This window comes from Ambystoma mexicanum, chromosome 10 (assembly GCF_040938575.1).
Source record: "Ambystoma mexicanum isolate Mex_15411 chromosome 10, UKY_AmexF1_1, whole genome shotgun sequence".
NCBI classification, from domain to species: domain Eukaryota; kingdom Metazoa; phylum Chordata; class Amphibia; order Caudata; family Ambystomatidae; genus Ambystoma; species Ambystoma mexicanum.
Window position 1 is genome coordinate 307,977,415 of NC_090932.1, and position 25,399 is coordinate 308,002,813.

The window sequence follows — 25,399 nt, forward strand, 5'->3', positions numbered from 1 at the left end:
TACCCGAGAAAAGATTACAGAACGTATAAAAGCATTCAGGAATAATGGACCACCGTATGCTGTTGTGAGGTACTGTATCTCTCTTGATTGGATGACTCCAGTCCCACACTGGAAGAGCAACCAATCCATGCCCACGCCGTCTAACACCACTAACAGGTTTCTCAAAGTAGCATAACGAGTGGCAACCCCCCTGCCATTGCCCTACATGGTTATATGGTCGTGTGCCTCCCAGTCGCCTCATTCTAACTGTGCCCTAGAGGGTGCCCAAGCCTACAGCCAGCGTAAGGTTACAGACTGAAGGATGAGTCATTAGATTGACAGCTCTTTGGGCCTGTGGGAGCTAAAAGGACTCTGGTGTTACACCTCACCATAATACACCCAGATAGGTGTCAGACCCCACACAGGCTAGACAAGCCAAAACCTCTCCTCAAACACAAAGACATCACTCCTACTAAGCCGGCAACCCTCCTCATACCGAACACCAATCCATGCGCAGCATGCACACAGAGGCGGGAAAGCATGCCAACGGAATGCTCGTGGAGCTATCAATGAGGAACTACATGAATCACCCTAAAAGCTGTCCACTGGGCTGTGGTTTGCCCTGCCCCACCCCGTTAACTACTGCGGACAATTGGATTTCAAAAGACCTAGTGATCCATCACCACACTTGATTTCGACCGGTCATTTTCATTGCATCTATGAAACCACGCCCGGCCATGCCTCCCTTCCCAAAAGCACCCTACACACGCAGACTAGCATCACCTGGCACAGTCCATAAATGCACCCATGTTCTCCTCCTGTAATCTCTCCTGCAAGACCTACCCTCCTAGCTACACATCTACCACCCCCACCCACCATTTTTTTCCAATACCCTCTCCATGCAGCCGATCGGGGCAAAAGCAATTTTCACCATGCTCCCGCCACTTCAGCAATAATCCACCGACTCGTGTCCACAGAGTGGGAATGCCTGATGGGGCCAACATATACCAGACAAAATGTACCCAAATGCTCGAATCCCACACAAACTAAGCACACCACCGCACAGGCACTGTGCGGGAGAGAGGCACAGCCTGTATCATTCTCCTCCCGCACAAATTTGACCATTGAAGAAAGGAAAGTGTCAGGTCCCAGTAAATATTTCAAATGCACAACACATAACCCTCATAAAGCAGCACAACTCCTACTCCTAGAGAACATGATATGTACGCCAAACTGGCCACACGGCCAGACAACCGTCCCAAGGGCTGCCCACAAAGATACAAGGACGGGTCACACGCAACCATCAAGCCACTGCACCACACAGACCCCAGCATAAAATCAACAAACTCTTTTCTCTCTATACACATAACATTCAGACCATAGCACTTTGATCTCTAGTTTAGTTATGGGAAGTGTTTTTATAGCTTGTGGTATTGCAGCCTGCTTGTGCCCCCGGAAGGGACCCTCTTTGGCATACCCGGAACAGGACCCCTGCAGTCTGAGCGTGGTAATGGAGATAGAAAGCGGTCGAGCATATTTTGAACCACCTATGGAGCGACCGAGTAGCGGGTGCATGAAACAAAAGCACCTAAAGCAAGGCCATCACTGCCAGTACAAGCCATAATGCCATGCCAGAATCATGTTTTTAGTCATCAGAAGACTTGCTTCACCTGGACCTCTTGCCCACCTCTTGATGAGGTACATGTGCATTTAAAATCTTTGACAGATGATCAGGTCTCCTTATCACAGTCTCCTGTGATGCCTTCTTCGCCTTATCTAGTAATAGAGCACCTCATAAATAAAACTAGCATCAATAAAGAGAACGTAGAATTGAGTTATAATAATCCTGGAACTGTTTTTACAGAATTATGTCATTATGCTTTAATTGTCGTTATGGGGTTTCTAATAAATAATGGACACCAGTATGTAGCGTAATTGAACTATTTGACTTACATGGGCTCTGAATTTATCTCGGGCCATGAAATTAACAAAAAATCGAGTTTGCAAAAAGGTTGGTGGATTTGCCATTATTAGCAGGGAAAACATTCAGATACAATGTCCTCTACAGGAATGATGCAAGGTGCTGGGACTCTACTGGATGAATACACTTTTCATCCACACACAGCTGGATACTGTCTCCTAGTTTATAGGCCCCACTGCACAATTCATACACCCTTTATTAATCAGATCCCAAACGCTATCTCTGAATTCCCCTCTTTGGCAATTTGGATGACTTCAATACTTGGGCACAACGTCATTCTTCTTCCCATACAGCCCAACTGTTCCTGCAAAAGATGGACGGGCTCCAACTACTACAGCTGGGGGTTGGGGGCTTCTAGCCATGAAAAGGAAACACTCTTCCTTGAACTTATCGCTAGATACCAGAGATCTGACCTAACTGTGCAACACCCTTTCCCATCAGACTAAACAGATCCTTATGGCCTCCTTTTCCTTTTCACTGGCCAAGCAGGAAACACTGCTGCAACACCCCCCCTCCCACCTCCCACCCACATCTTCTACTGGATCTGAGATGCCCGTGGATGTAGTTACTTTATTAGGCATTCTTCAGTTGAACATCATGCCGCTAAATATGACTGAGTTGTCACTATGCATCTAATATCGCGCAGGCAGTGTAAGGAATACATTAATTTCTATGAAACAGACTATATAGGAGGGGAGTGACTGTATACATCCAAGACATAACAACATATAGCCTATTTTGCCTTTTAAAGTATAATTGGGTAAGGGTTGGGTAAGCTTTGTTAACAATTATAATACACAGCTTGGGTCTACACATGTTTCACACTATTTGTGTTTGAATTTCAGGCAGGGTGCATGCTCCTTCAGGTCCTGGTAATTAATTATCATTCAGTTACTGAAGGCGTAAAACCACCGCCTTACAAATAAGACTGAATGGCCATTTGAAAAGAGAGGGAAATTGAGAAACACAGATGAGTGACTCGCATATAATTATATATCATTCAAAAAAATAAATCCATATTCAACCCACAAATGATTTCTAATAATATAGAAGTATTTGAAGAATGTGTAATCAAAGATCTTAGAGAACTAGAAGAAAAATCAGACGACAAACTATCAAATTTGAATGACAAAAGAAAACTCTATTGGATCTGAAAAACGATACATCTATCGTTATGAGGCAGGCAGACCAGGGTGGAGGAGTGGTTGTCTCGGTGCGAACCAAATACCTTGAAGAAGCAAATAATCAATTGAGTGTTGTTGCATGTTATGAACAGGTATCTAATGATGCTATTGTGAATACAAAAGTCGCACTAGATGACGTTATTTACTCATTCAAACTTCCTAATCTGTTGGAACCAGACAAGGTTTCCTATTTGATCAAAGAGTTTCCTATCACACCCATTCTTTATTCAATTCCTAAAATCCATAAATGTTTAGTCAGACCACCAGGGAGACCAATAGTTTCTTCAAGAAGCTCCTTATTGGAAAATGTTTCTAAATACCTAGACATTTTCCTCCAACCATAACTCGCATGTGAGAGATACCAGAGATTTGCTGAGTAAAATAAGAGCAATAGACTGGGTACCAGAGTACATCCTGGTCACGATGGATGTAGCATCGCTCTATATCTTAATTTTGCATAAACAGTCAACAATTAAACTGATCCAGTGCATTACAAGCAGTTGCATTTCTGTTGTTTGTTTGGGTTTTCAAAGCACAACCGCCACCCAATAAGGGGCCTTGTCACTGAGTTTCCAATTAGCAACTGGAATTCAAGCGGCTAGATGGTTTCGTGAAAGTCTCATTTCCTGATGGTGCAATAGTTTGGGATACACCTAATGTCAACTGGGCTCCCAGCAGTGATAACCACCTTCTAACTTGCTAGCTCTTTTTTTTTTTTTTTTTTTTTTACTGTTTAGATAAAAAGAAAAATGTATAAAAATGAAAAAAACATTCAGACACAAAAATGTACAATATTAGCTAGCATTCAAATATCGTTTCCCACAGTCATCGGGAAAGACTATATAATTTGTGTCAATAAAGTGTAGTTGCTACTTTCTCCATGTATACTCAATTGATAGGTGCAAGAAAAGCTCTGGGATTGAGAAGGTATGAAGAGCTAAAATCTGTCTGAAAAGAAGGACGCGGTAGTCCTCAATCTGTGTATTTCACAAAGGGGATAATTTTCAACGGGCGATGTGGCATAGAACCACATAAAGAAGAAGCATAAAGCAGTTCATGTCTTGCTATACCTCTAAGTTAGATTTTCGAAAGGCTTTGCAGGCGGTGTGGGAGACAGGCAGGGGAATACATTTCCGCTTCGTATTTCCCACTCTGCCTGCAAAACCTCTGTTTTATACCAGCAGGAGAATTTCATGCTTGTGCAAAATTAGTCGATTCCTAGCAAATCTGCCTACAATTAGCCAATTAACATCAGATAAAAGCAGGTGTATTCCATGGGAACCCATTGTAAGTGCAGTCTGCAAAGCACAATTTGTAGATGGCATATATCTTTTTAGAGAACAGAGTAAACTGGAAGAATTATGGCAATTTCTCCTGTTTTTTTTCTTATCCATTTTCCCCCTTAATGTTGTAAATGTGGAAAATTGCATGCATGGGACCCAGCAGCACATATTGCATGCAATTACCATGTATTTGCAAAATCATCCCCAACTGTTTAAAATATTATCTTCTCTGCCACTGACAGTGGATTCTGTCTGTACTTGTGGAAACTCAATAGGTGCCATTGGCCTAGTCGAGTGTCAGCATTGCTAGTGTCAAAGTCATGATTGGTTGTGGTTTATCCAAGTGTTTAAAGAGCTGTCTGAATGTTCTTAGTGAACTAGGCTTGAAGCACTTTTGTGATCTAGGGATTTAGTGACAGTTTGCTTTGTGGGATGATTCCCAGGTTTGTGATCTCTTCCCTTGGGGGTCGGGGTGGGGGGCGTAAAGTACAAAGGATCGTGGGCCAAATCGTTGTCAACCAAAGATGGCGATTTGGACCCATTATACTAATTCTGCCTTTACTGGGATTCACTTGAACTGGTTGAAGTTCATCCACTCGTCAATACAGACACGGCAGTTTCCTACAGAATCTGGTGGAGAGCTGTTATCCCCTTGTAACACCGAGGCATGATCTGTATACAATCTGTAACTCAAGACAAGACCAGAAAAATTGATTTTCCGGATCAATCGGCAAATGTAGGTATTAAAGAAAAAGGACGGATACATACTGTTGGGAGTCAGATGGTGGGAGGTTTATGGATTGCTAGCATTCTGAAATACAGTGCCTGCTCCATTTCATGGCATAGCCTGCTCTTTTGGTTTCTTCCAGTTTTCTGGAAGAACAATATTGCTAATGATGTGAAAATGCCACCAAGAGGTCCAGATGGACATTCCTGGATGAAAACCTGCATGTGGTGTGTCTGGAAGATGGTGTTCCTTTCAGAGCCGCCAGAGTGCCAGGGGACCACTCCGGTGGTCAGTGCGTGGTATAAATATCCTTTAAAATGACATAAGACTGAAGCTAATTCTCTACAATCCTTTGGAATAGGGTTACGGGGAGGAATGTATTCTTTGAAATGGGGTTGAAGTTTGTGAACGCCATTGGGTTCTGGCTACTCCTTTTCTAATAGCATTGTTACTTTTGCATGCTTTACAGTTGATGGACTGGGGTGTGCAGTCATAAAATCGAGAAAACACATGTCGAAAGTCAAAAGAATTGAAAAACAATGTAAAAAAAAAAGTCAAATGATTATTTTTTTTATTTATATTTATTTTTTGGCTCTCGCATGTAACAAAAAAAGGTCTAAACAAAAAAAGAAATAAAAAAGAGGGGTTGGGGGACCCCCGCCCATTTCGAATAAAAAACGTAATAAAAAAGATTCGACTTTTTTGTTCGACATTTCTTTTTCGATTTTTTTGACTTTCGACTTTTTTGTTTTCGATTTTATGACTATAAACCATGGAATGGTGCCAACCTCAGGGGATACCTTTATAATCTTTCAGATGCAGAGGTAGCAAATGGCAACTCCAGTAGTCTTTTGGATTCACTGGGTGTATTGGAGACAGCAGGGATCTAGAACAATTGGTGGTGTTCATAATTTCATGAAAACCTTCTGCTGGCAAAGGTGTTGCCAGTGAGAGTGAGCATTCACCCCGGAAGTCTGCGTGAGCTCAGATTTGAATTGAATTCGGTCTGTCCTCAGCTTGTCTATGGATGGAGTCTATCAGATTGCTAAAATAGGGGGGGGAAGCGGCAGCGAATTCAGAGACTGCTTGGAAGAGTTCTTTGTGATTATGGGCTGTGGTGGTAGCATGTTCCCCTTAGTTGTCTTGCCAAGCAGGTTTGATGGCTTTTCTGTAAGATTTAAACTGGGCCACATATGTCAGAGCATTCACAGTGCCTACCTCTTTCCAGCGGTCATGCTCTGCTTTCTGAAGTTTTTTGATGATCGGAGAACCATTTAACATGTGTTTCATTTACTGCTCTAGCTTTCCGTTTTTGTATTAGTGCTGATCAGAAGGGTGTCAGATTATTAAGGAGGTCGGGTAGCTGACCACTATTTTGGCGATAATCAAATCCCAATCTTTGAAAAATGGCTCCAATATAGATACTTTAAAGGTATCTATGTTTTTCCGTTTATGAATTTCTTTCGATATTCAAGTCTTTCTAGGTATAAAAAGTGTTTTTTCCAACAGGAAAAAAGATCAATTTCGAAAGACTGCTCCGTGACTGCACAGAGCGGTCTTTCTAATCGATCTGTCACGCCCCTGCCACACACGAGTGCGCGTAAGGGCTGTCGGGAGGTGTTGCGGGAGTGAGAGGTGAGTTTTTGTCTGTATTGTTTTTTTGTTTTCTTTATTTCTATAGTGCACCTTAACCCGGAGGTATCTGGGCGGATATGGTGTACGGTGTGCGCACGTGTCTGTGTGCGTATGTGTGGGAAGAATGCATGTGTTGAGGCGGGAAGGGGCCGGGGGTGGCGAAATGGGAGGTTTGTGGGGGTAAACCCCTCCCAAATAACGAGAGAATAAGCCAGGAGAGGGTGGAGGCAGTAAGTACTATTTCCGCATTTTAAAGCCAACACAAAAACGGCAAAAAAAGTCTCTTTCGAGTTCGGCTTTAAAATGCAGAAATATGACGTAGAACCATTTAAGTAGGCTGGAAACGTATCAAGGGTTGTAACATAGGAATGAAATAACCTAGCATTTGATGATGAGTGCAAGTGAGGGTGTGGCCACTTTCCTCAATTACAGATATATTGTTGAACACCATGCCCAATGTATGTCCACCTTGGCGTGGACAGCTCTGGAAAAGATGGTTACACTTCATGGCTTCGGGAATGGGTAGAAGTATTTGTTGGCCGTGGTGAGAGCTATGTTCTAGTTCTGTAGACCAGCATATAGTCCGTCATGAGCTTGCCGCTGGCTCAGTCTAGGAGGCTGGTCACAGGGCTCAGTGGCCAAAAGATCAAAAGGAATAAGCCTGCCTTCTTAGGTGAGGTGCAGTATATAGTGAGCGACTGAACAGGTAATATTCTGCTGTTGATGGAATACTTTATATTAGTGCCACCCCAGCGCCTATTTAGGTTGTATTTGGCATTTAATAATGTATTACTTGTGAGCAGGCCTCAGACAGCTGCCATGGCATTACAGAAGAAGCAACATTATTTGATACTTAATAAATCTGTCTGAATGGCTTCAAATAATCAAGAGATGTCAGTGGTGTATTTAACTGCTGAGGGGGCAGTCTTGGGAGGATAGCTCGGGGGCAACGCGTTCATCTTGGAAGTAAGACTGCAGAGAAACACAGGTTCGATCCCCGGCAATTAAGCGTGTTATAAATAACCCATTCCAATTACATTACAAAAAAAGGACCTTACCAGGTTAACAGCCGGATAGGGAGGCAGTGTGGGGGTTTTCATTGAAGGCTGCCTTATCTGGGTGCTCTGTATATGTTTACTGGGCACCCTATCTAATCATTGGGACATAGTCCTTTTTTTATTTCCATTGCACTTCTACCCTATAGGGGCACAGGCTGTTTTTTGATCTAGTAAAAGTACACAGGACTGTTCAAAGGAAGAATACTGGAATAGGCCCCCCGAGGGGTAGACCGGCAACAGGGCCACTTGCCAGTCGACTGCCAGGCCTCCAATCGATTGTGCCAGTTCTACATTGATTGGATTCGTGACTCTGCACTGGGGAGGGTATACTACGATAGTATGATCAAGTCTCTTGATAATCAACCACCTCAAAGCTGAGGTAAAGCAGAGAGAATAATACAAAGTAATTTGCAAGGTTTGTTTTGTATAATGTACGTGAGACGTTGCTTCTGAACGGTTGATTTCAGTTGTACGCTGTGGCTTGTTGACCTGGTTGTCCATGGAGAATGGTACTAACCTTTAGGATGCGCAGGGGCTGGGTAATGGTATGTGCCCTCCCAAGGTTTTGGGATCGCCAAGTAGAACGCTATACTCCTACCGCCAGTGCGAGGTTCAGTATTCTAGAGCCTAGAGCGGGTATGCAGTGCTACAGTGTATCCACCCGTCCTGTTCTTTGGACAGGGGTCCCTGGCAATGGGACGCTGCAGGCAGCTTTTACACTCCATTGATCAATCTATCAAGTCTAAGTAATACACCTTCCATTAAAAAAACAGACGTCACAAAATGAGGTCCACAAGAGGATATGATATATGATAGGTTATTTATAACACGCTTAATACCCAGAGGTATCTAAGCGTGGACCCGGGGATCGAACCTGTGGTGCTCCGTGTCGTCTTGCTTCGAAGGTGTGCACGTGGCCCCTGAGCTATCCTCCCGAGACAAGAAAACGTCTATAACAATCAGTGTATGTTCATGACTAACCCCATACGTCACTGTATATGTATGTATGTATGTAACCTTGCATAGCGCCGGCAGCCCGCAGGCATCAGGGCGCTTGATACAAAACAACACAAACTATAACTAAGAAGGACACAGCCAGAGTCCCTACTGCAGCTCGGAAAAAGTTCTACCTATCAAATTTCACCTAAAGAGATATGTCTTTTAACTCTTCCTAAAAAGAAGGATGTTTTCTTCCAATCTCAGCGTGAGTGGGAGGCTATTCCACTGCTGCGCAGCCAATACTGCAAATGATCTGCCTAAACCTGCCTTTAATTTCTGTTTTGGCACAGTGAGCAAACCTTTTCCTGCTGAGCGTAGATGTCTCTGTGGAATGTGTAGCACAAATTGATTCTTAAGGTATTGGCGGGTGTCTCCAAACAGGCACCTTTGGACAATAGTCATAGCTTTGAAATTCACCCTCTCCTCCACTTTGAGCCAATGCAGAGATCTTCTTGCCATTGTTATATGATATCTGCTCTTTAATCCCTTCACAATCCGCACTGCGTCATTTTCTATGACTTGGCACCTTGCCAAATCTTTTTTAGTGGCTCCTATCAGTAGGGCATTGACATAATCCAGTCTGGACAATACAATTGCCCTCGCGATTGTAGCTGTGTTCGCCTTGTTCAAGTATGGTCTAATTACCCTCATGAGGCGTAGATATTATGCCGTGTTTTTATGCAGGTAATTCACCTGCGTCTCTGAACTAACTGAGGCATTGACCATCATCCCCAGTGTCTTGACCTGATTCGATACTTGAATTTTCGCCTCATTTATTGAGAATGTCTTATACTCTTCTCCTAGCTTAGCTTTTGTCCGATTAGTTCCAAAAATCATGAGCTCTGTTTTCGTGTCGTTAAGACACATCCAATTTTACTAGCCCAAAAGCTGGAATACTTTGGCCGGAAAGGTAACTGCTTCTGTTTTTTAGGGTTAATATGCATCCGATTTAACCAATCCCATGTTTAAAGGTTCTGAAAGAATATAGACACGTGAGCGGTCAATATAGACACTTGAGCGGTCAATATAGACATGTGAATGGGAAAAATCCTGCATCCTGCCACTGGTTTCACTTGTGAGTTTCGGTGGGACTGCTCTCTGCCTAAAGGGGAGGTTATCCAGAATCCCTTCTCCTGTTTTGTATAATTCCACCATCTCTTTGCTTTCACATCATCCCTCAGCAGGGCACCCAGAAGCCGAGAGGTGTGTGTAGATGAACATGGACATTGTCATTTTCTACAGCGTTTTGACATGATTTTCAAAGAGATCTGTGGTCCAGGTAACTAGTACCAGGGTGATGGTTCTCCGGCTTTCAGACGCTGGTATTTTCTGGTGTTCCAAAATGCCAGAAGTGGGATTAATCTATATACATAGGAATGCCAGCAGGTAGTGTTGAACCCGGTCTGCTCCAAAGCCTTGATGACTCTTTTAATGCCTCCGGTGAGAAATTAAGGAGTATTTTGTTATTTAGAACACTGCTCTCCCAATTACAAAATACAGAGGCGTTGCTAGGGGAAAACGAGGGGGCGTAAGCCCTGCGTCTTTTGGTTGTAGCGTGGACAGACGCACAACCGAACGGCTAGTTTTCCGCGTGTCCCGACAGTCCTGACAGTGTACCAGCAGATCTTGTGTCCTGACAGTCCTGACATTAGCATACCCCCGGATCTTCTGTCCCGACATTAGCATACCCCCGGATCTTCTGTCCCAACAGCCCTGAGATTAGTGTACCCGCGGATCTTGTGTCCCGACAGTCCTGACATTAGCATACCCCTGGATCTTGTGTCCCGACAGCCCTGACATTAGTCTACCCACGGATCTTGTGTCCCGACAGTCCTTACATTAGCATACCCCCGGATCTTGTGTCCCGACAACCCTGACATTAGTGTACCCGCGGATCTTGTGTCTCGACAGTCCTGACATTAGCATACCCCCGGATCTTCTGTCCCGACAGCCCTGACATTAGTGTACCCGCGGATCTTGTGTCCCGACAGTCCTTACATTAGCATACCCCCGTATCTTGTGTCCCGACAGCCCTGAAATTAGTGTACCCGCGGATCTTGTGTCCCAACAGTCCTGACATTAGTGTACTCGCGGATCTTGTGTCCCGACATTAGCGTACCCCTCCTGCTCTTTTCCACACTCAGCAACACCCCTGACAGGTATGCAGTGATAAAATGTCAACTGTACAAATAATCGCAGCAGAAATGCAGTGGTTTGACCCGTTAAAGGTGTACCCCATTACACGATTTAAGGGGGGGTGGAGGGGTTGCAGGGGTGTCCCCCCGCTCCCCTTAAATGGTATAATGGGTCCAGGGGTTGCGGGGGTGTCACCCGCATCCTTTACATGGATTGCAGCGGCAAAACCACAGCCTTTTTGCTGCGATATTTTGTGTCCACAGCCATTTTTGACATGATTTTGACACATGGAACCCCCTGACAGCAGGCACATACATGAGAAAAGTGGACACATTGTTTCCAAAGATTGCTTTTGCCTTGTTTTATTCTACCTTGCACACTATTCATGGACAGATTTTTTTTTTTTATTATTATTATTATGGTATTTATTGAGCGCGCACGGAACTAGCTTCAAGAAGCAACAGAGCCCTTTACAGAGGTATACAACAGTACGGATGCATAACTGAGCTCTTTACAGAGGTATACAACAGTACGGATGCTGAACGGAGCCCTTTACAGAGGTATACAACAGTACGGATGCATAACTGAGCTCTTTACAGAGGTATACAACAGTACGGATGCATAACTGAGCTCTTTACAGAGGTATACAACAGTATGGATGATGAACGGAGCCCTTTATGTAGGTATACAACAGTACAGATGCTGAACGGAGCACTTTACATAGGTATACAACAGTACAGATGCTGAACAGAGCCCTTTACGTAGGTGTACAACAGTACAGATGCATAACGGAGCCCTTTACATAGGTATACAACAGTACAGATGCTGAACGGAGCCCTTTACGTAGGAATACAACAGTACAGATGCATAACGGAGCGTTTTTCAGAGGTAACAGAACCGATATACAGCGGGAGTAGGATACAGAGGGGGTGTACAACTGTTTGGTTATAGAGTGCATTTATACTTTGCGATCTATGGAATGCTTGCAGGAGAATAAGCTAATTTCAGTGTTTTCTAAGTTTGGGTTCATGTGACCTAAATTCACAAAAAATATAAATACCAGCAGAACTGTCCATTTCTCATCATGACCCAGCAGGTTTCAAGATTCACGGGATCCTTGTGCCATCTCGACGAATATTAAAACCAAAAGCTCAATCTCTATCCAACGGGCCGTAGCCAGACACAGATGCTGAGTAAAATGTTCCTGAGCTCCAAGAGAGGGGGTTCACCTCAAAAACGAGATGAGCGGATGGCCGAAGAGTTATCCCCATAGCTACCCTGTGTTCTTGAGTAGCCTGGAAGCGCGTGGGCAGTACAAAACCATCGCATGGGCTCTCGTCATCAGCCAACTCCTTCCAAGGTTCACCCATAGGTTGGAAACAGCCTAGTAACATGTGGCCGCCCTGAATGGTCAGATGTGGCAAGTCGTCCATACGCTTTGTAGAGCTGCTTACACCATGCAACCCAGCTGGAGACCCAACTAAAAGTGGTCTTTTAGCCAGGATTAATGAGATATCGCCCTCTGAACACGACCGCAGCCAAAAATGTCTTCCTTGAAAAGGGGCAGAATAAACAAGTTGTAGCCAATGTTTTCCAGCAGTAGATTATAGTAAAGTCTTGACTTTTTCATAACGCTTCATATTGTTAGTTTTTATGTTGCATTATTATAACCCATTCTCACCGGGTGGTTGTGGCAGCCAATCGGATTGCTTAAAATGCAGTCTGAATCTTAGTCCACGCCCACGTTCTGAGCAAACTCAGTGCTGCTTGCACCCGCCCCCCCTATTGTTACTTCCTCGCCCTGCCACAACCCCTGCTTAGCTCCTCTCCTTCAAACCATGTCCCCCCACTTACCTTTCTGTGCAGGCGCCATGATAGCACACACCTCCTCACAGCCTGCCCGGGCCGCCATGGTAATATAAGCGGGGCCCATGTTGGGTGAGTATTTGTGTGAAACAACAGGTCGTGCGCTGGATGTGGTTCATTATTTCATGCAAATCCATTGCTCTCGGCCTGCTGATTAGAGGACCCGCCATCCCCCCACGAGCTAGGACCTATAACTTGGGCTCTGGGCCATTACCAGTTGGTGAAACCTAGGAAAACGTGGCATGTACCATACATATGATGCCTGGGAGTAACGCCAGGATACATCCGGGCTGAAGCCAGGCCATGCTGTGGAGCAAAGAGGCCAGTCCTTCATCTCAAAGCGCATGGAGTTCGACAGCTACAATTGCAGTTACAAGACCTACCAGCAACTGTGGACAATCAACAAATAGACAAAGATTTGTTACACAGAAAGGGCATCATTTTACTCCATTTTTAGTCTTACAGATGTATTTACGTACTGGGCCATCCGGCCTTTGCAAAGAAATTGAATATTAAAATAAAACATATGACACACAAAATAATTCTGGCCGCTTGACACAAAGCACACATGAAACTGCTTTGGACACACTATAAACATGATCACGTGAAACACTAGGGTTATCATGGGTGAAGAAGGGCCCTGGATCCTAACGATATTGTTGCTGCTTTTGGGAACTGACATCCGGACGGTCAGTCCCACTAAAGACAGTAGTTCTGTGATGAGAGTTGGATGATGTGGTTGTCAGAAGGAGAAGATCAGACAAGAAGGGAAGGCGGCCAAGGGACCACGAGTAATCCAACGCAACGACTCTTGAGATTTCTGCAATGGAGTCAGTCTCGTATACTAATGTGGGACCGTTGGGTTGGACTTCGTCTCGATAGCGGTAAACTACTGCTCTTGTCATGAAAGTTCAGCGACTGAGCAGACGAGGAACATAGTCGAGGGAATGTCGGGGCATGGGAATCCATGGAATGTATTGGTCTGTGTTGCTGTTTTCAGGTTGTCCTTCTTGTCAGCAGCAAGTGTGAGTTATGTGGGATAGGGAAGTGTAAGATGATTTTTACTCTTGTGGCTCCCTCCCTCAAGGACCTTGACCTCTTCATAGTTTCTTTTAGATTACCTCTACAACTCCACAACTTTGCAAACTTTCATGGGATCACCCAGGATCTGGAAAGTCGTCTTAGGCATTTTAGATCCTGTGATCACAACTAAACTGGGCAAAGGTTCTCCCACAACCTGGCTTAGCATTTAAAATGTGATCCTTCCTTGGGTTCACACCTGCCCATCCTAGGCTGATCTGAAATTAGGACGTTTCTTGTATTGACTATTTATTCTTGGATCTTGTGTTCCAGTCATCATCTTCTTGGCCGATCACCCTGGGTTGGCTGATGGGCTGCTTCTTGGCTCACTTTGAGTTGATTTTCTAGTGTGCTAATAACTTTGAGCTACTCAATTCACTGATGTCAACTGTAAGATGCATTTAATGACTCTGGTGGCATTGTGTTGCATTGGGAGGGAACATCTAGTTTGCTGGTTTCCCCTTCAGGGACTGGCCTCTTCTGTTAAGACTTCATCAGTAAGGCTTCAGAGGAACAGTGTTCTGGGTGTTCTGTGGTGATTGACAGTTTAAAGTCTAGTGACTTTTAGGGTGGTCTGGAACCATAAGTTCTTTTGGAGGGGAGCAGAGATGTCTGGTACCTATCGGGGGGGTTGGTGGGCTCCTGTGTTGCTGCAGGGAACTTTGGTGAGGTTGCCTAATTGGTAACGACCATGCTGATAGTATTGTGGTTATTGTGTGTGGGTAAACTGTCCCGGTGTATCGTTTTGTGGTGGCACCCTTGTGAGTCGCATTGCTCAATTTGACTGCACTGTTTTATTGTACATGTATGAGATGTGAAACTTAATAAATAGAGTTTAAAATAAAAGAAAGTCTAGCGACTTATGGGAGATTTTCTTGTAAGCTTTGGATTTACTCATTGGGGGGTGGGTTGCCGCCTCAGGATCCTCGCATCCTCCGTGCAGTAGTGGATTTTGGCATGGACTAAGGTGTTTGATTTTCCTCAAATGTTTGCAGTGCCCACTTTTTCTGGAAGTGATTTCTTTGAGTGGCTGTCATTAAGGCTTGGTCGAGATCTACATTTCTGTCTAGGCTGCCTGAGGTGACTGCTTTCCTCCTCTGCCTGCTCGCTCTCTTTACAACCTCTGGCACAGGCAGTTTAGACATACCCCGCTACCCAATCTTTTGCTTTTGGCTGTGGGCCTTTGACCTACTTTTCGTTTACTCCCTAGGGAGCGGTATACGCGGATGCCGTATTTGCCTCATATGCTGACTCCTTAACACCCACATATGCTCCTCCCTCTCAAAGCCCTTCTCTTGAACTTTTCACTTCAGCTCTCTGCTTTCAAGCTTTGAATCTTGCATTTATTCTTTTCTTGGACAGACACAAACATATCCTGAGGGTGTGCAAGTGATGGTCTCTCCGTTTCACTTCCGGCTTCTGGGCCCCCTTCTTGACTCGAAACTGAATGGGATGCAGGGCTGTGAGGCTGTGCAGGCTCCTTCCTTGGGGGCATAGCCTGCTGCCAGTCACCCTGTGCCTGCGATATTGTCCTTTTAAACAAGAACTCCGTACATTTCACGCGGGATATAATTGTGTGGATCTTTCAGCTTAGAGTTGATTTAATTGGCAAAGGAAATCTGCTCTTCAAGTCGCTCTTGGTTAAAGCTGTGGAAGAATATTTTTCCATCCCCCTGCAGACTATGCCCACCACGATGATCCCTTCGGTGAGGGCAGGCCTCTCACCTGTGCATACTTGAGCACAGTTATAGTGTAATGTGCGAGGTGATCCACAACGAAAAATGCGGGTTGGTGGGGATGCAATGCTCCTGATGTTTTCCATTAGTTCACACTTTGCTAGTCCTGGTGGTTTCCAATCAAGGAACTGAAGGAGGGGTGCTTAAGTTGATAATTCCTTGGCCAGTGTTTTTTGTATTCAAATGCTGATGCAAGGCAGAGTAAGGAGTAGGCGGACATATATAAGCCAAGCAAGGCAAGATGCAGTTAATGAGATGCGTGATACGATCCCCTATTGGGGTCCACGTAGCACAGCTCAGCAAATACACCCATGGGTGGCCATCCATTTTTGTGGCAGTTTATAAAACTATACACAGAAAGGTATACACACATGAATTGTGAAGGGGGCTGTAGGAGGCTACTCAGACAGGCATACAATTAGGCCTAGTTGTACACATGAGCGTGTCAGAAACCATTATTTTATTTTCCGTTCCCTCCACCATTTTAGGCAGCAAGCATATGGATCCTCTGTGTTTCCTCCCAAATATCCCACCCCCTTTGCGGGTAGAGAGACAGCAGAGGCAATGCACCACCTCCAGCTTGCTTTTTTCTACTCATTAAATGTAACGTACATATAGTGGACCCAGCGGAAGAGACAGCAGGTCTTACAAGGGCCTGTTTGCTATGCTTGCGTCGCCTCATGAAACCAGCGCCAGCACGGTGATTCCTCACGGTCTTCTGCAGATGCTTGGAGCACAGCGTTCTAAGTGACTGGTGTCATGAAATGTAACTTTACAAAGGTGTGTGTGAAACCAGGGGGACTCTGCCCTGTGCAGGTATGCATTTACACTCGGGGGTCCCCTCTTCCATCCCGTCAGCTTCCCTTTCTTTGGGGACTGCTTTTTTAAACTAAAACATCCCTCTACATTTATACATTCAGAGGTTCCTCAGAGAACCAAAATGGCGGACCAGGAGCAGTCTTTATGAGATTATTAAGCAAAGCAATGGTATCCTAACCCACCCGGAGGGTCTTATGTAGGCTATGACCAGGAGCATCACAGCCACTTCCTTTTTAAAACGGAAGGAACGCTAATTCATATGAGTTTGTGGGCTCTTTTTCCTGAATGGGATTTTCTCAAGTGACGTGGTTGCTTTCCCTGTACGCAGAAATCATATCCTGTAATTGTTTGAACCAGGAAGTAGTTATATTAAGGGCGTGTAGGGAAATAACGTTTAGGTAAATGTAGCCTCGGGAATATCACCAGTTCGACCCCTGCGGGGAAGGGTGATTAACACAGAGGAAGAAAAGACTGCTGAGAAGGGGCAGTTACACAAAGAAAGAAGATATTGAATGTAGCGCGAAGAGTGCTGGATGGCGAACCACAGACAGCCGCAGAGTTTAATTACACTTTGAAAGAAGGGAGTTCCTCAGTGGAAGGGCCACTTATAGATAGGGAAAGGGCCACTTAAACACTGGAAGACATGCCCGTTGGGAGAAAGGGACATCTACGCATAGCACGTAAAGATGGATACGGGAATTGCATATTTGTACACAGGAAAAAAAAACTCTCAGAAACAGGCAACTTGCACATTAACAGATGAGTTTGCAAATACACGTAGAAAGAAAAGGGCCACTTGGGCATGGCGAAAGGAAAGAACACCCTCAGCGAAGAAGCCCTCCGCGAGGGGAGAGGGAGACACTGTGGTGACAGGAAAAGAGGAGACCGATGAGAGAAGGGAAACTTGTAAAGCTTCTTTATTGTGTTCAGGAGGCAGAAAACTTTCTCAGCGTGATGACCAGCAGGGCCACAATGACGGAGGAGCCCAGGAGAGCCGCAATCACGATGGTGGCAATGGCCCCGGAGCCCAGCGAGCCTGCGGAGGAAGAAGAGAGAGTGGTTACTTCACGAATGTTCAGCAGCAGAGTACAACAGCAGCAGAGTACAACATCCGGAGAATTCCACAACAAGCAATGCCGTGCACCCGACGGACGAGGAGACCGTGGCGAGTTGCGAACTGGGAACATAGTACACACTATGAAATGGAGCCAGTAGCCAGACCTTAGTATCAATGCCGGGGCTTCCATGCCTCCATTATATTTCTCAACACTTGTTAAAAGTATTTTTTCATAATCACATCCTGGCATGCCTCCTAGCCAGAATTCTCCATGGCGCTCTCCAAGATGGCCTCCCACTTGCTCCTCCCGCTGCCTGTTTAACATTGGTGTATGATATATTTCGCTCCTCGGCGAGAATGGAAACATGGTGCTCAAATCACAGCTGGCGCTGCCAGAGAGAGATGATTCACCTGGCGGTATGCACTGTACAAATCGTCAATATTTTTCTTATGTAAGGAGCAACCCTGTAGTCCAGGGATCTGCACTCTTTGGTTCTCCAGATTTTTTCAGGAACCGCCATCAGCCATTGTTCGTATAGTCGATAGCGAGGGATCGTGGCAGTTGCAGTGCAAAACATCTGGAGACCTACTGGGTGCAGATCCCTGCTGTAGTCTATTAAACCATAAAAGGGTGAGTTGCTGGAATGTAGTCTTCTAGCATGCGAAACATAGTGTTAAAGACAGGTGTAAGGGTGTTAGCCTTATCTTAACTCCTTGGGGTGGGGGGAGGGCGGGCACCGGTAGAACTTGACATGTCCTTCTTGCATTCGTGCTATACCTGCAAAACATTGGGTTTGATACCCACATGCCATTTTCATAACTGTGTATAAAACCAATGGATTCCTCCTTTCTTTTTTTTTTAGCAGGCAGATGCCATAGAAAACCATTGTAAAGGCTTCCCGCAATCACAAATTGCAGGAAACATTCACACTTTTCCCAAAATGTATTTTAAATGATAAAAATTGCAATAGCTTGTTTCTTAAAGTGAGACCGTGAGTCTTTTTTTCCAGTGCAGATGTAAAAGAAATAATTTCTAGAAGATCCGAATTATGGCTCGTAAGGCGCAGTAGTTCTCATTGACATTTGTAATATCGTCTGATACGCAATGCACCCATTCCTGCGATACAAGGGGCCTCATTACGAGTGCGGCGGTAAGGGGTTAACGGCACCGGAAAGGATGCCGGTGCTGTTAACCCCTTACTGCCGCATTCAGAGGTCCCTTAGCGGGAGCCGCTAAGGGACCAGGGAGCGAATAACGGGCCCACTATTTGCAGGCCCGTTATTAGCTCCTTCCCCATTCCCATTGAGCCCTATGTGGGCTCGAATGAGGAATGGTTTTCAGAATGTGGACTTACCGGGTCCTCCAAGGTTGGAATGACCCGGTAAGTCCCCATTCTGAGAACCCGGACCGGACACGAGTTTGGAGGCAGCCATGGCGCTAATAGCACCATGGCTACCGCCAAAAACTCGTAATGACCCCCAAGGTCCTTTGATTTGGCAAAGAGCCTGTTACGCATTTAGGTCCTCATTACGAGTTCGGCGGTAACCATGCTGCTATTGGCGGCATGGCTGCCGCCGAAATCGCATCGCGGTCCGGGTCCTCGGAATGAGGACTTACCGGGCCATTCCGAGTTCAGAAGGCCCGGTAATTCCTCCCTCCGAGGACCCGGACACGGTCCTTCCCCATTCCCATTTCAGCCCCCATAGGGCTGAATGGGAATGGGAGAGGGAGCAAACAACGGGCCATTACGAGATGGCCCGTTGTTTGCTCCCTCTTCCCCTAGCGGGACCCGGTAAGCACGCCTGGTTTTCCCAGGCGTGCTTACCGTGTCCCGTGTGGGGAACTCGTAATGCGGCGGTACGGAGTGAACGGCGCTGGCACCTTTTACGGCGCTGTTCACTCCGTACCGCCAGGGTCGTAATGAGGCCCTTAGTTATTCCCCTCCACCCCCATCACTGACAGAGGCGTAGCTAGAATTGTCTAGCAAATGGGGCATGAATCTAATGTGGTTGGGCCCACCGCACTGACAAAGATATCTGTAAATGCCCACACAGCGCTGCTGAGAGGGCATTTACAGATTTTGGGTAGGCTTTGCCCACTCAGGCACTACCCTGTCTACGCCTTGGATCACTGATAGGCCTAAGGACCATATGTTTCTGCTTTCTCAGTGGTGTGGTGCTACACACAAACCTCCCAAGCCGTGGGCAGGGCTTTGGCCATAGCCAAGAAGTTGCATGAAACGCTGTCCTGCAGGTAATGCATGCCATCCTTAAGAGAGTGCTGAATGCTCAGTGAAGTTCTCTATTGCGCTTCAGCTTTTTTTATGCTGGGGCATGATACAGGACCATTTCGAGTGTTTCACGAAGCCGAGGGCGACCAACAATACGCAGACAATTGTTCAGGATTTTTGCAACCTAAGATAGCCTTGATCAAATTCAGATCATCTTTAGAAAATACCCAACAAACCGTTGCTCGACCCCTGAGTTTCCCTGCAGCCCAGCGGGGAATGCTCTTAGGTGTCAATCAATTCAACAGGGGATGCAGTGATATTATCGAATTATGAAACAATCCATTTTGAACGAACCCAAAACATCTAAGTAAAAATAACTATTTTTTTTTTTTAACATATGTGGTTGGGAACGAGAATAATAGTTTTTGGGTTGGGGGAAAAGTATTAAAACATTTTTTAAAAGGAGGGCTTGGGGGTAAACCCCCAAAATATCGAAAATGTTTTAATAGATATTTTGGGCTCGTTCAAATTTGATTCTTCGTTTCATAATTCAATAAAATCACATGTAACTGTTCAACAGCTGTCCTATCCCTCTGGGCTTAGCTAAAGCCATAACAGTGTAAACACAGGATGGTGACTCCATTGTATTAAAGCAAATGCCTCTGAGGCAGAGGCATTGCTGGGGGCGGGACTTGGGGGCTATACCATTGGTGGAAGCTCAGCGGCTACAACCAAAAGGCTAGCTAGCCCCGAGTCCCGGCAATCCCGACATTAGTGTAGGCCCGGACCTTTTCCAGACCTAGCAACACCCCTGCTCTGAGGAAAACAAAGGAAGTTATAAATACATCCAAAAACCCTCTGAGTGGAAATAAAGGTTTTTCTTGCAGTGCAAACCGTGTCTCCCACTCCCGAGCCTCAGGCCCAGGGGAGTTCATCAAATCTCATGCCCTCCGTCTCGCCCTGCTTTAGTGATTCCACTACTTTCAGTACTTCCAGTACTTCCTCCTTCTTCTTGTCCTGGTTCCTCTAATTTACTCTCTGCGCATGCACCTAAGGCCTAGGATGCCAAGAGAGAGTGGGCAGAGGGTTTCCAAACCTGCCACCAAGGCCGGGTTCAGTTACTATGATATGCGAGTTGGGTCTGATGCAGCGCCCTTGTCTCCCTGCTCCAGAACCTGTCTTTTTTCTTATCCTCCACTCGATCCATCTCCATAACAAGTCACATTGATATTGTACCTAAAGGGATCTCTCTTGCCAGCTCTAAACAGTCCCTTTTCTCTCTCTCTCCCTTCTGCCTGCAAGACGCTTCGACACATGCTCTTACCGTTACCCCTTCTCCACCCGCATCACTCGGCTGTAGGGTGTTATGTTAAGTACACTTCTAAAGCGCAACGTACACCCAAAGGCATCTTGCCGCTACAGATCATCAGGCCCAGATCAAAGAACGTGACAGAGGGGACGAACCTAAAACAGATGGGTCTTTAGTGAGCGGCAAAAGGGTAGATGAGGCATCACAGCCCGCAGAGCACGTGGGAGGGAGTTCCGGGCTTTCACAGCAGCCACAGAAAAGGCTTGTCCCCCTACATGAGAGCGCTTTACAGAAGGGATCTGAATTATCAGAGAAGATTGGGAGTGCAGGAATATAAGGACAACATTTGGCTGGAATGTATTCAGCTCCAATTTTATAGAACGCTCTGTGCACAATACATAGAGACTTGAATAGAACATGTTTCTCTACTGGGAGCCAGTGTAATTGGTGTAGAAGTAGGGTCATACGAGAGCCAAAAGGAGGATGAAGAATCACCCTAGCTGCCATATCTTGCAACAACTGGAGATGGCACAGCAGATAAGCTGGCTGTGCCAGGTAGAGGGAGTTGCAGTAGTCAATACTACTAAGGACTAGAGAAGAGACCACTGGGGCATGAAAGCAAGAGGGGATGAAAGGAAGAACCCTGCGAAGAGTCCGCAGCTTTAAGTGATCAGATTCACACACAGTGTAATCCTGATCCTCCCATCAACAGAGAGGCTGAGATATTTACACCTCAATCCTTCACCACTGCAACTGGAGAAGGGCAGGGGTGTCTGCTCCTTTCTGCTTCTTCTCTACACTGATGACCCCCTTTCTCGTATTACCTTCTATTATTTTATTTACCTTATGGTCCATCAGCTTCTTCTTACTCTCTTCCTCCCTTTTTGTCATGACCTCTTCTCTATTCTCATCACTGGTTCAAACCCTCCTCCTTGTTCTTAATTATTGACTTCTCTTTCTCTGGTTTACTCTGTGGCCTTTTGCTCCTAGCCTCCTTCTCACCTCACCAATTGTTCTATCTCTCGACCTGGCCACTTGCCTCCTTTCAGCCCCCAAACCACCGCATCTCTGGGACTCTCTCTGGCCTCTCCTCTCGCTTTTCATTCTCTCTCAAAGCCACTGCTGATGTGCTCTCAGAGATCTCATTGGACCATAGAAAGCAAGGCCTCTCTTGGTGAGGACAACCCATGCTTTCTGGAACATCACCACTCATGTACCTGCATCGACTCCAAGGCATACTACTTTGCACCCCCCTCAGCATCCCGTAGATATCCACTGGCCCGGACTCCCTACAATTAATGGCACAACCTTTGTCAGTTCTGTGTTTTCTCTCTGAGAACAATGTTGTTAGAGTTGGAGGATCTTGCTCCGCTAATGTTCATTGATGACTGTGCCTGTTTATAACCCTCGATGTACAGAACAGCCCCCGACCCCTTAACGGGACAGGTGCAGAGTGGGAATCCCAGTGGCAACCGCAAGCCAGACAAGTGGGTCATGATGGTGCATACAGGGGGATTCTCCTTGCTCCACTACCAGGCTTAGCGTCACTTTGCAGACAGCAGCACCAGGCCCCCAATGGCCCCCAATGGTATCCCAATTACCCAGAGTCTTTAGCTCACTATCTTTCACATTTCAGAAATATCCCGAACATATCAGTCTTTGTCCTGCCCTGGGGCAGTCCAGCACCGAAATGCTAGGCAATTCTCCTCTGAACAAGAGTACCAACAGCATCCCCAGACACGTCTGGCAGAGGGACTCCCAGGACCCCCTTGTTAATTTGCATATTTAAGTAACTTTGGGTCTCACCCTAAATTACTAGGGGAATCCAGACGTGGACCCCTTGCTCACTATTCTTAAAGAGGCACAGCTCCTCCCTACTGATGAGGTCCAACCAGACCGAAACATGTGTCTGGGGATGCTGTTGGTACTCTTGTTCAGAGGAGAATTGCCTAGCATTTCGATGCTGGACTGCCCCAGGGCAGGACAAAGACTGATATGTTTGGGATATTTCTTCTCTGTGAAAGATAGTGAGCTAAAGACTCTGGGTAAGTCTCTCATAACCAGGACTAATGTCTGGCAGAGGGACTCCCAGGACCCCCCTTGTTTATTTGAATAATCCCCAATGGTATCCCTACATTTCACCCCAAGAGTCGGGCATATGACTTTGTCACATAGTCTGGAGGTTTGTACATGCACATTTAAAATGGAAGCAGACAGGAAATGGAGTTCGACCTCACCGTCAATGGCCTTTTTAAGCTGTTATGGCATACAATTTAAACAAAATATTAATAATAATCAGATCAGTTGTACAAAGTATTATTTTTTATCGTAAAGAAAGGGGTGGTCGTCAGGGTACGTCACAGAAGGACAGCATCTGAAGGGGCGGTCATCAAGGTACGTCACAGAAGAGCAGCATCTGAAGGGGCGGTCGTCAGGGTATGTCACAGAGGAGCAGCATCTGAAGGGGTGGTCGTCAAGGTACGTCACAGAGGAGCAGCATCTGAAGAGGCGGTCATCAGGGTATGTCACAGAGGAGCAGCATCTGAAGGGGCGGTCCTCGGGGTACGTCACAGAGGAGCAGCATCTGAAGGGGCGGTCGTCGGGGTACTTCACAGAGGAGCAGCATCTGAAGGGGTGGTCGTCGGGGTATGACACAGAGGAGCAGCATCTGAAGGGGTGGTTGTCAAGGTACGCCACAGAGAAGCAGCATCTGAAGTGGTGGTCGTCAGAGTATGTCGCAGGGGAGCAGCATCTGAAGGGGTGGTCCTCAAGGTACGTCACAGAGGAGCAGCATCTGAAGAGGCAGTCAACAGGGTATGTCACAGAGGAGCAGCATCTGAAGGGGCGGTCGTCAGGGTATGTCACAGGGGAGCAGCATCTGAAGGGGCAGTAGTCAAGGTACGTCACAAAAGAGCAGCATCTGAGGTGGCGGTCATCAAGGTACATCACAGAGGAGCAGCATCTGAAGGGGCGGTCGTCGGGGTACGTCACAGAGGAGCAGAATCTGAAGGGGTGGTTGTCGGGGTACGTCACAGAGGAGCAGCATCTGAAAGGGTGGTAGTCAAGGTACGTCCCAGAGGAGCAGCATCTGAAGGGGCAGTAGTCAAGGTACGTCACAGAAGAGCAGCATCTGAAGGGGCGGTCGTCAGGGTACGTCACAGAGGAGCAGCATCTGAAGGGGTAATCATCGGGGTACGTCATAGAAGAGCAGCATCTGAACAGTCAGTCCGCCTCACAGCTTTGGTAGCCGAGGGGATCTGCCGCAGTCTGTGCACGCGATAACTGCTTGCACTCAGAGCAGGGAACACAGTCCAAAGTTCTAAGGCCCAGCCAACAATGCCTTTTGATGGTGTTGCAATCAGCGACTCACATTTTAAATACTCCAATTAAAACGCACTGCCTGATTGAAATGTTTGCTGCTATTTTTAGAGCAAATCCAGGAGGTGGCAACCTTCATCTCCATCCCCAACTGAATTTCTAAAATATGTTTTATTTGGGGTGTAAACGTCCCACAAATTCATTTAGCAGAGAAATGAAAGCTCAGGCTGCTGGGGCGCTTGTTTGAGGAGATTAGGAGCGACTAGCCACGCCCAGGCCAATGGATGATTGTCCAAAATAACTGGCAGGGGTATTGATTGATTGAAATGTGTGCAACAGTATTGTGTGTACACAGACTAACTGAATACAAAATAAAACGGGTGTAAATTCAGGAGTGGATTACAGACGGTCACTGCAATGGAGCAGCAGAGTGATAACAGGCAGTATATACTTGCCTACAATTATCCCTGGAAGCTCTGCTCAACCCAATCGGCCACATCCATGCGCACTTTTCATAAGGTCAGGTTGGTCCCACGTGCGTTTTGGGTCGTTGTCTGTTTCGGAGGTCAGCGTCCTTTTTCTATGTCTTTCTCACATCGTTCTAATACTGCCTGGTGTACCACGCTGATATAACATCCTTAAACGCACCCTGTACTTGTGCCCTGTCAACACTTGCAAGCTATGTGTCCACACCTTTTCAGATGGGCAATTTCGATCTACCTTGAAGGCAAAAGCCAATTGCCCTGATTATTTATGTGCCAATCCTCCATGTATGCATTCTCCTTGCTATTTTATAAAAGAATGACCGAACCCATCGTGCCATTTTGAATATTACTGCACATGAAATAATTATTTGTGAATGGAAACCTGTGAAGGCACGAGGCCCATGACACCAACTGGATCCGGAAAAACCTACAAACACCTGACAATACTATACAGACAGTGCACATGCGGGGTCAGCCATGGTGGAGGGAAAGATGAACAGTGAGAAGACTCCTGGG

At 46.1% G+C, this 25,399-nt stretch overlaps 1 protein-coding gene across 2 annotated transcripts in view; it reads right to left on the reverse strand.

Annotated features, from left to right (window-relative positions):
• Positions 1-17,384: 17,384 nt before the first annotated feature.
• SNORC (secondary ossification center associated regulator of chondrocyte maturation) overlaps positions 17,385-25,399 on the reverse strand; it is a 237,446-nt gene continuing 229,431 nt past the window's right edge. For both annotated transcript variants that reach the window (XM_069617897.1, XM_069617896.1), the window contains exon 3: positions 17,385-17,519. In XM_069617897.1, the coding sequence (XP_069473998.1) occupies positions 17,410-17,519 (110 nt within the window). In that variant the 3' untranslated portion in view covers positions 17,385-17,409. The remainder of the gene's footprint in view (positions 17,520-25,399) is intronic.